The sequence below is a fragment of the Candoia aspera genome, chromosome 5, assembly GCF_035149785.1.
Source record: "Candoia aspera isolate rCanAsp1 chromosome 5, rCanAsp1.hap2, whole genome shotgun sequence".
NCBI classification, from domain to species: Eukaryota; Metazoa; Chordata; class Lepidosauria; order Squamata; family Boidae; genus Candoia; species Candoia aspera.
In genome coordinates this window covers 77,112,794-77,124,845 of record NC_086157.1, presented here as the reverse complement: position 1 = coordinate 77,124,845, position 12,052 = coordinate 77,112,794, and the positions used below count along the sequence as shown (strand labels likewise).

At 38.4% G+C, this 12,052-nt stretch overlaps 1 protein-coding gene across 2 annotated transcripts in view; it reads left to right on the top strand.

Annotated features, from left to right (window-relative positions):
* EPHA6 (EPH receptor A6) overlaps nt 1-11,663 on the top strand; it is a 406,991-nt gene extending 395,328 nt beyond the window's left edge. For both annotated transcript variants that reach the window (XM_063305542.1, XM_063305541.1), the window contains 3 exons: nt 7,029-7,222; nt 11,050-11,199; nt 11,549-11,663. In XM_063305542.1, the coding sequence (XP_063161612.1) occupies nt 7,029-7,222; nt 11,050-11,199; nt 11,549-11,663 (459 nt within the window). The remainder of the gene's footprint in view (nt 1-7,028; nt 7,223-11,049; nt 11,200-11,548) is intronic.
* Nucleotides 11,664-12,052: the final 389 nt, after the last annotated feature.

Here is a 12,052-nt window from a genome sequence, read left to right as displayed (position 1 = left end):
GGATGCATATATTTACTATGAATTTACTATGAGTTTCAAATTATTCTAATCAAAGTTTCCTGAATAGGGAATTTAGGGAATTCTCTAAATCATGACCCCATTTAATTAACTTGTGCTTGAAAATATATTTTATGTATTCATATGGTTATTTTGTTGTTGTTGGAGGGAAAGCACTGGGTATGTATATGAGCATTCCTCACAGTAAGAACCTTACCTGAGCAATGATTAGTGAATCTGGTTTACAATCGGAAGTTTTATTTAAGGAAATACATGACAGGGATAGACAAAGCCTAGCACCTAGCTAGCTACCTCCTACCAAGAAGACAGTCAAAGAGCAAGAACTTTGTCCATCCACCTCTGGGGAAAGAGGCAGAATGAAGTGACCAATATTACAGACAAAAAGAAAGAGAGTGTTGGCATTTGATTGTTTTTTGCAAGGAGCAAGCCATTACGGTTACTATGGTAACAAATCACTCTGGCAGAGTCAGAAGGTCAAACTTAAGTATTCTTAGTTTTGGAGGTGAAAAGGCATGACCATATAAGGAAAAAGCTCCTGATTTGCCTGGAGGGCAGCTTGCCTGGGCTTACTAGTTTCGTGTTTCCTTTCTATCTGCCTTCCTCCCAGTCCTCTCTGAGCGTGTGTGAATGCACAGCTTAAAAATATGTTTTTGTGCTTTCTGTAAATACATTTATTTTTATAGAAATGCCTGATGTGTGTGATTTTTCTGATGTCTCAGGCCAAATGCTTTCCAGCACACTCTGACAGATTGAGATAGAAGAGGCATCTGTGGTCATTAGATTATGATATGCTGAAGAGCCAATGCTTCAGAAGTCACATTTCTAACATTTTTAAAATGAACTTTATTGTTTTATGTGCGTTTAGTATGTTCCTAACTCATTACTATGTTTTCCCCAGAGCATGGCAGCCCTGTTGATGCATTCTTAGGTGTATTAGTAGTAGTTTTAGGTGTTACACAAATTTCCATGTATTGTTCCTGAATTAACAAAGATTAGCTAGATTAGCTAGCCTGCGAACTTTATGTGGAAATTGCCAAATAATTGAACTTTCATAGACACTATCACTATATTAAGCTGAGAAACTAATGTCACTACATTTAATAAAATTGAGCAGCCCTTAATTCTGTTATGACACATTCACAGACCAAGTGGCAGTGTCATACAGGAACCATCAATATGATCGATCCTCCTCTGGCCTTTAGTATATCTGTACTACTATAGAGCATTGATCTAAAATTCTTCTCCTTCTCTTGTAGTACTAGGAGTTATCCAATCAAATTTACTGGTGTTACAGCCAGCCAGAAAAATATTTCTCTTGTATTAATCCATGCTATTCACTGGTCTCCGCAAAGGATCGTTACCTTGTCGTGGTGCTGGAGCTTGAGCACCTCAATGATGCCATGAGCTAAACCGTGAAGGGCCACCCAAGACGGGAAGGTCATGACAGAGAGGTCAGACTAAATGCGATCCCTGGGGAAGGTAATGGCAACCCACCCCAGGATTCTTGCCGTGAAAACTAAATGGATCAGTACAACCAGAGATATGTCGGTATACCATCGGAAGATGAGACCCCCAGGTCGGAAGATGGTCAAAATGCTACTGGGGAGGAACAGAGGATGAGCTCAACTAGCCCCAGTCGTGATGACGCAGCTAGCTCAAAGCCGAAAGGACGGTTAGCGGCCGACGGTGCTGGTGGTGAACGGCGAATCCGATGTTCTAAGGATCAACACACCATTGGAACCTGGAATGTAAGATCTATGAGCCAGGGCAAATTGGATGTAGTTATTGGTGAGATGTCAAGATTAAAGATAGACATTCTGGGCGTCAGTGAACTGAAATGGACTGGAATGGGCCACTTCACATCAAATGACCATCAGATCTACTACTGTGGACAAGAGGACCTCAGAAGAAATGGAGTAGCCTTCATAATTAATAGTAAAGTGGCTAAAGCAGTGCTTGGATACAACCCCAAAAACGACAGAATGATCTCAATTCGAATTCAGGGCAAGCCATCTAACATCACAGTGATCCAAATATACGCCCCAACCACAAATGCTGAAGAAGCTGAAGTAGAGCAGTTCTATGAGGATCTGCAGCACCTACTGGACAACACGCCTAAAAGAGATGTTATTTTCATCACAGGAGACTGGAATGCTAAGGTGGGCAGTCAAATGACACCTCGAATTACAGGTAAGTATGGCCTGGGAGAACAAAACGAAGCAGGACATAGGCTGATAGAATTTTGCCAAGACAATTCACTCTGCATAACAAACACTCTCTTCCAACAACCTAAGAGACGGCTTTACACATGGACTTCACCAGATGGACAACACCGAAATCAGATTGATTACATCCTTTGCAGCCAAAGGTGGCGGACATCTGTACAGTCGGTAAAAACTAGGCCTGGAGCTGACTGTAGTTCAGACCATGAACTTCTTCTTGCACAATTTAGGATCAGACTAAAGAGATTAGGGAAGACCCACAGATCAGCTAGATATGAGCTCACTAATATTCCTAAGGAATATGCAGTGGAGGTGAAGAATAGATTTAAGGGACTGGACTTAGTAGATAGGGTCCCGGAAGAACTCTGGACAGAAGTTGGCAGCATTGTTCAGGAGGCGGCAACAAAATACATCCCAAAGAAAGAGAAAACCAAGAAGGCAAAATGGCTGTCTGCTGAGACACTAGAAGTAGCCCAAGAAAGAAGGAAAGCAAAAGGCAACAGCGATAGGGGGAGATATGCCCAATTAAATGCAAAATTCCAGAGGTTAGCCAGAAGAGATAAGGAATTATTTTTAAACAAGCAATGCGCGGAAGTGGAAGAAGACAATAGAATAGGAAGGACAAGAGACCTCTTCCAGAAAATTAGAAACATTGGAGGTAAATTCCAGGCAAAAATGGGTATGATCAAAAACAAAGATGGCAAGGACCTAACAGAAGAAGAAGAGATCAAGAAAAGGTGGCAAGAATATACAGAAGACCTGTATAGGAAGGATAACAATATCGGGGATAGCTTTGACGGTGTGGTCAGTGAGCTAGAGCCAGACATCCTGAAGAGTGAGGTTGAGTGGGCCTTAAGAAGCATTGCTAATAACAAGGCAGCAGGAGAAGACGGCATCCCAGCTGAACTGTTCAAAATCTTGCAAGATGATGCTGTCAAGGTAATGCATGCTATATGCCAGCAAATTTGGAAAACACAAGAATGGCCATCAGATTGGAAAAAATCAACTTATATCCCCATACCAAAAAAGGGAAACACTAAAGAATGTTCAAACTATCGAACAGTGGCACTCATTTCACATGCCAGTAAGGTAATGCTCAAGATCCTGCAAGGTAGACTTCAGCAGTTCATGGAGCGAGAATTGCCAGATGTACAGGCTGGGTTTAGAAAAGGCAGAGGAACTAGAGACCAAATTGCCAATATCCGCTGGATAATGGAAAAAGCCAGGGAGTTTCAGAAAAACATCTATTTCTGTTTTATTGACTATTCTAAAGCCTTTGACTGTGTGGACCATAACAAATTGTGGCAAGTTCTTAGTGGTATGGGGATACCAAGTCATCTTGTATGCCTCCTGAAGAATCTGTATAACGACTAAGTAGCAACAGTAAGAACAGACCACGGAACAACGGACTGGTTTAAGATTGGGAAAGGAGTACGGCAGGGCTGTATACTCTCACCCTACCTATTCAACTTGTATGCAGAACACATCATGCGACAAGCTGGTCTTGAGGAATCCAAGGCTGGAGTTAAAATCTCTGGAAGAAACATTAACAATCTCAGATATGCAGATGATACCACTTTGATGGCTGAAAGTGAAGAGGAACTGAGGAGCCTTATGATGAAGGTGAAAGAAGAAAGTGCAAAAGCTGGCTTGCAGCTAAACCTCAAAAAAACCAAGATTATGGCAACCAGCTTGATTGATAACTGGCAAATAGAGGGAGAAAATGTGGAAGCAGTGAAAGACTTTGTATTCCTAGGTGCAAAGATTACTGCAGATGCTGACTGCAGTCAGGAAATCAGAAGACGCTTAATCCTTGGGAGAAGAGCAATGACAAATCTCGATAAAATAGTTAAGAGCAGAGACATCACACTGACAACAAAGGCCCGCATAGTTAAAGCAATGGTGTTCCCTGTAGTAACATATGGCTGCGAGAGCTGGACCATAAGGAAGGCTGAGCGAAGGAAGATAGATGCTTTTGAACTGTGGTGTTGGAGGAAAATTCTGAGAGTGCCTTGGACTGCAAGAAGATCAAACCAGTCCATCCTCCAGGAAATAAAGCCAGACTGCTCACTTGAGGGAATGATATTAAAGGCAAAACTGAAATACTTTGGCCACATAATGAGAAGACAGGACACCCTGGAGAAGATGCTGATGCTAGGGAGAGTGGAAGGCAAAAGGAAGAGGGGCCGACCAAGGGCAAGATGGATGGATGATATTCTAGAGGTGACGGACTCGTCCCTGGGGGAGCTGGGGATGTTGACGACCGACAGAAAGCTCTGGCGTGGGCTGGTCCATGAAGTCACGAAGAGTCGGAAGCGACTAAACGAATAAACAACAACATTCACTGGTGCAAGGTAGTGATTAGCATAGAAGCAGAAAGCTTTAAAAGAAACTAGACTCATTCATGGCAAGTAGATACCAAATGTAGCTGAATTATAATTCTCAGCAATCCTAGCCATTATAGCCAATGGTGAGGAATGATGGATGATGGAGTTCAGCAACAACTGGAAAGCTAGGGATATTCCATCCTTAGTATTTGTTCTACTTTCAGTCATATGCAGCTGTGGCTTAACCTAATGTATTAAATTGCTTTTAAGCAGTACTCAGCAGTCCATGGTAAGCGCAGTTAAAAATGAAAAGACCAAACCAGGTTAACAAGCCATAGTTATTTGGTTTCATGGAAAACTGTCTTGTTTTATACTTGTTCAAAAATCTATGATAAATGAAGCCATGGGTTGGCATGATACAGTATGTGAACTCCCTGGGTTATTTTGGCATATTGACTAGAGAAAAGGTCCAGACTAAGAAGCAGTATACTACTACATACAAATATGGTATTGTTTTCAATCCTTTCATTAGGCATCAAGTTAGTTGTTAAAAGAAACAAAATGTGTTTAATAGTTAAGCATTCTAAATAAAAAGCCTGTATTTTTGCACCACTTTACAATTGTAATGTTTTTTCTTTTCTTCAAAAATTGATAATTAGAAATACCAGCATATTTGGCTATGGTTACTGGATAAGTCTGCACCATCAGACTTGCAAGATCCTGTTGTTTTAGCCAGTCTCAATAAAAATAGCTTTAGCCATCTTGTGGAGTTGATTTCCTGGCCTGGTCTACCTAGTGGGACAGATAATAAAGAAGATGGATACCTCTCCAGAGGTAATCACGTAGCTTGTAGCTAAGGAAGTTATTATAACCAAAAGTTAACCAAAAGAGGTTTATCTGTCATAGAATATGGCTAAGTCAATCATGGGAACAACAAGAGGATTAAAACTGCAATTATCCAGGGGCACACCTAGCAATAAGTCCTACTGGTAAGACTTGCTTCAGAATAAACATGCATATGAGTCACTGTTACTACAACAAACTGCTAGAAAGTGGAAATTAAAAATTAATTTCCATTTATCACTATTAACTGCAAGTGAATTGAGGCATTTAATTAAAAGCATCCTGAAGAAGTTCCATTGAAATTCTCTTTCTAGGAGGCAAATCATTTTAGTATTGTTAGCTTTGACATCAAGGATTAATACTTGGGGAAAAAGATAATTGAAGTCAAGCAAAAGTTTCAGGACAGAAGCAAAATTCTTGTTTATTGCTCATCTCTACTGCAATCTATTTTAGCATGATCACTTAGCATTTTCAAGATTCCTCATTATTATACCTCAAATACTGGTAATTGGGACCAGAATTGCCCTTGCTAAGTGATGTGATTGTAAAGTATGCATCATGGGACCACATCACTTAGCAGTGGCAATTCCAGCAATCCTGGTTGTTGTCCTTAACTGAGGACCATACAGGGTCTTTAAGCAAGGACCTCATGTGACCATGACTTCCAACTTCCTGCTGGCTTCCCCATTGACTTTGCTTGTGGGAAGCCTGCAGGGATCATCGAAAATCACAATCACATAACCATGGGGACACTGCAACAGCCAGAACTATGAGGACCCATCAAAAGTACCATTTGTTCAGCGCCACTGCAACTTTGAAAGGTTGCTGAATGAATGGTCATAACCCGAGGACTACCTATAGCATATAGTATACATTAGCAGAGTTTCCATTTTGTGCTAAGCCATAAGCCAATGGTTTTCAAACACTGTGGTACCCTACATGATAAATGAATTTGTGTGAATCTCATGCCATAAATAAAATTGAGGATTTCATTTGGGCTAGAGTTTGACAAAAACAAAATATACCACTTATTTTTAATAAATAAATTTTAATCTATATATCACAAAGGTTCTCCAATGTTCTGGCATGACAAGTACCAACTGCAAATGAGGAGCAAAGCTCACAGTTTTGACAGCACTCTCACTTTGCCTGACAAGCCTGATCAGGTTAAAAATATTGTTAACCCACAGCTGCTCATAACCCACAGTTTGAGAACCCCTGCCAAAAACTCTGGTGTAGGGTTTTTGGTTTTGGGGTTGTTGTTTTTTTTGGTTTAACATACATAAGGTGGGGAAGCTGGCTGGGTGACTTCACAGTGTTATTGTTATGGGGAAAATAGGAGGGAGCATAACATATGCCATCTTGAGTTGCACAAAATAAAGGTGGGCTATAAATGTACTAAATACTTAATGTGGTATGAATCCAGCAGAATATGTTTTATTCAGTGAAGCATAATTTAGTATGATGCATGATACATGAATCTATCATACATCATTTAATAAATTTTGCTTCATGGTAGCTTAGTACTTTTTTATGGCTCTATATACTTGATTACAGCTTTCATTTGAAAATACAAAGCAATATCACTTCATCTCCTCCTCCCCCACTTTCTACACAGGTCATTCTGTCCATAGAAGAAGGTTATAGGCTTCCGGCTCCAATGGGCTGCCCAGCTGCACTCCATCAACTAATGCTTCATTGCTGGCAAAAGGAAAGAAGCCATCGGCCAAAGTTCACCGACATTGTCAGCTTCTTAGACAAATTGATACGAAACCCCAGCTCTCTTCATACGCTAGTTGAGGATGTACTAATGTAAGAACCATTTTCAGTATGCTTTTGTATGTGCATGCATGATTGGCACCCTCCAAATAGCCATGTTAATTACAACATTATATACAATTATTTTGTTTCTGCATTAAATCAGTGATTTCTCCATCATCCTTCCCTTTTGTTTTCTCCATCATGTCAGATACTCTAATTTTTTTTCTTCAGTTTTGCCCAATACCTAATGCATAAGGCCAGTATGGATGTTTTCCATATGATAAACTTCCATTGCTCCTGGAGTCACATGCATATAAAGAACAGTAATGAGGAATGAAGTGTCACTAAGTATATACCAACAATTCTAGTCTTGTGCAAAAAATAATTACCCTACACTTTTTAAACCTAGTTTGCATTCAAGATTGATGAAAAAGTCTGATCAGTTATTTTCCTGCACTTATTTAATTATGAAGTGGCCAAGGGACATGTATAAATGGCTTTTATTGTATATTCAGATCTCTGGTTTAATTGTATACTCATATCTCTAGTGGTCTGCAATTCCTGTAGCTTCCCATGTTCATTCAAAGTCAAGGGAAGACTTTATAAGGAAGCTCCTTCTACTGTTTTTTGGGGGGTGGGTGGGTGTTTATAGGTAAATAAATAAAGTTATGAAAGCTTTACAATAGGCTTATCTATACATCCCCTTAATATTGTTCAAAGGTCCCTCATTAACCATTCTTCAGGAATATATCTCCATGATATAACCCTTCACTATCTCCATCCTACAGCCAAAGCTAAATATCTGATAGCAGCCAAATGTTGAACTCTCATCTTTCTCAGATTGAGAAAGGACTTCTTTCAGGCTCAGCATAATGTGCTACCATCAACACTCCTACTGGGCAGCTATTCCAAAATCCCCTATCCAAATGGGTTTGCCCTTGTAGTTCAGAGAAGATTGAAACTATTCCCAATGTACTTGCTGTAAGTCAAGGCTAGCTAACATCAAATTTATATGTGCTGATGTGGTGTTTTCCATCTGATCCCAGCATTAGCCTTTTTATTTTCAAGTGTGGCACATTGGCAGTGCCTGTAGCAATGACATAGCCAATGGTTGGATCTGCCCACTTTGTGTAGGACCCTTTCTCAAAATAAGAAAACAGTGAATATGGCAGGTGCAGAAACTTGAACACCTTTCCAGTCAGTACTTTGTAACACCTTTTGAGCAGGAATAACAGCTTCCAAATAATTGTTGCAGCCTACTGGAATTTTTCCCTACTTTTCCTTGCAGAATTCTTTAAAATACAATTTTTATTAAGAATTTTAATTACAATAGTAAAAGCTAATAGGGACGTGGTGGCACTGCGGGTTAAACTGCTGAACTGCTGAGCTTGCCAATCAGAAGGTTGGCAGTTCAAATCCACGTGATGGGGTGAGCTCCTGTTGCTAGTCCCAGCTCCTGCCAACCTAGCAGTTCGAAAACATGCAAATATGAGTAGATTAATAGGTACCGCTTTGGCGGGCAGGTAACGGCGTTCCATTTAGTCATGCTGGCCACATGACCACGGAAGTGTCTATGGACAAACGCCGGCTCTTCGGCTTTGAAACGGAGATGAGCACCGCCCCCTAGAGTCGGACATGACTGGACTTAATGTCAAGGGAAACCTTTACCTTTACAAAAAGCTAATACATACTAAACTTAGAAAAAGAGAAGATAATGGAAAGAAAGAAATAATAAAATGTGCAGGAAAAAAAGAAAGAAGAAAATGAAAATGAAAAGAGAAAATATAATAAAAAGAAAAAATATATATAAAGAAGTGATTTCCAACCTTCATCAAAACAAGTATAAACAAATTTAATAACTCTTTACCCCCTATAAGTTTAAACAGATATCTCTTTAATCCTTATCCCATCCCTTATCTATAAGCAAATCCATAAAACATCAAATTTTCAATCCTGGTGTCAGCAAAAAGTCCATAAAGGGTTGACAGAACATTGCAAAAAAAAAGTCTTATTTTAACCTTGATTAAATAAACCAACTTTATATTCCTTCCTTTTACTTCTAACAGACTTAATCTTTAATTCAATCAAATATTGCCATAGGATTTGATTTCTCTTCAATTCTTCTTTATCTCATCTCACAGATTTCTCTGAGGCTTTAACATGTAGAATTCTCTTAACTTAGAAATATTCTCAGGTCTCCTTGCATATTTGAGATCTCCCCAAAGATTATCAATACTATTCAAGTCTCAGGACTTTGAAAACCATTCTAAAACCTTTATTTGTCTTTCTTGTAAGTACTTCATGGTTGACTTGGAGGTATGGCTTTGGTCATTGTCTTGTGGAAATACCCAACCTCTTTTCAGCTTCACTTGTTTTCACTGACTGAGGAATACTAATTTTTACTATATATTGAGATTTAGCTGAATCTATTCTGTCCATTCTATTCACTCTACTACTGGTGGACACACCATCCTAATGCATACAGCACAACATCTAAGCTTAATGATTAGCAAGGTATTCTTTTCTTTAAATATTTCACCTTTTTTGTTTTTTACAAAACAAAAGGTCTTTTATGGTTGTGGCAGAACAGTTCAGTTTTTCTTCTGTCAGTCCAAAGCACTTTGTTCCAAGGCTTTATCAAGGTTTTCTTTTGCATATTTTTGATAACTTTTGTGATGAGATCGGGAAAAATGGTTTCCTCTCCCATGCAGGTCATTGTTGTATAAGCAATATTGCACAGTAATCTGTGGACAACTAATCCAGTGTCAACTAAACTTTTCAGTAGATCATTTACAGTGATCTCTGGTTACTGTTTTGCATATCTGATTTTTCTGCAGTTACAGCAGATATTTTTCTGGGTCTTCCAGCTGTTATCTTGCCTTCAACAGTTCTATGAAAATTCCATTTCTTTACAATGTTTCTCACAGTTTAAATTGCTAACTGGAAATGTTTAGAGATAATTTAATATCTTTCTCCTAATCTGTAAGAGTGAATTATTTTTATTTTTTAAATACTCATATAGTTGCTTAGAGGACCCACAGTTGTTGAAAGGAGACAGAACCACAATACCAACCTAGAGTCTAGGAGAATAAAAATATTTATTCACCTGTGGAATTGTCTTCATCCGGCTAACTATACAGTAGGCCCAACAGACCAATCACTTTTGGGGGCCTTACACAAAACAGATATTGCAAAATAAGAGGCAAAATTAGACAAGAGTATTCAAACTGGATCTTATTTACTCTATATTATTAGATTTGCACATTTCTCCCAATCTACTCCGCCCATTTTGGATTTTAAATGGAAAAAATCTGCCTAAAGTATATATTGAAATACTTTGAAAATGTATTTTCCTCTCAAAACAACATTTTGAGCTACAAACTACCGCCAAACACTTGAAAAGTGCAAATTTTGGAGCATAATAAACTTCCAGTCTGAACCTTTCTTTGTGAAGATGTTCAGTAACTTCCATCCATACTGAATTCACAATATCAAATTATTCAGTGATTTCTGTCTTCTGCTGGCAAGTGAAACAATGTCATTCTTTTCATCCTAAGAAATCCATAGTGGCATTTTGCAAGTAGAGCATTTTGAGCAGCAGTTCTGCTGTAATTGCAGGAAAGTGGTCCAATCCAAAATTAAATATATGAAGAAAGCTTTAAAAACTGAATAGACACAGCAGCAGCAGCAATTATTTTAATTAATGATAATATGGAATATTTATATCCTAAGGAGAGAAGTGTTTCTCTGGTTGCAAGAAATATTCTTACAGGAAAAGAAATTGGGATTCATAGCTTGTGTCATAGTTAATGTTTTAGTCTAACTTACAAAGAAGGTATCATAAAACCAAATCAATAATATATTGTTCTTTTTCGTAGAATGCCAGATTCACCTGGTGAAATTCCAGAATATCCCTTCTTTGTATCAGTCAATGATTGGCTGGACTCAATAAAAATGGGCCAATACAAAACTAATTTCATGGCAGCAGGGTACACATCTATGGATCTTGTTTCAAGAATGAGTATTGAGTAAGTACATTATTTACTGGGGTCCCTAAGCTTTAGAGGACAGCGGGGAACGTTTGAATTTAGAGAAAGTGCTAAGAACTCATCACAAAATGGCAGGCATGAGTTGGTCAACAAATATTCATTCCCCAGAAAAACAAAATAGTAACACTAAAATGCAAGCATTCATTGCATTTCAGATCCATTTAGTCAACATGTATAGTATCCAATATCCACTTACTGATAGTTTTCAGGCTGAAGAATGGCATGGAATGATTTGAATATTTCAGGTTTAAGAATGGCTTGGAGCAATTTGTTTTTTGTACCTACTGTACTTTGACCAATATTTCCTAAACTTACCTTTGTCTTGCAGTGACATTAGAAGAATTGGAGTTGTACTTATTGGACACCAGAGACGAATAGTGAGCAGTTTACAGACTTTGCGATTACACATGATGCACATACAGGACAAAGGATTTCATGTATGAAAATTCTAGAAGCAACTGTGTTTTGTGCCTCAGCATTTCTAAAATGGAAAATACTATCACTCCTTCTTTCTTCCCAGCTTCAGAAACTGTAACTTCTTGTTCATTCTATAAACACAAAATATTTATGTTAATACTTCCAGCTTGGAATTTTTACTTACATTACATACTTCCTCCCTCAATGAACTGACAGTAACATCCTAGCCACCACTAAAAGACTGTTGCTACATGATGTTGAATAGCTTGGCATGGATGTATAACTTTGTATAACAGTAAACTATTCAGAAAACTTTCATCAACTTTTTTGAAAGTAAAGGCTTTCTTGGCTTGAAATTGCTACCTTCTTGATGTATTAGAGTTTGATGGTAGATTACAAAATAATAATAATAACA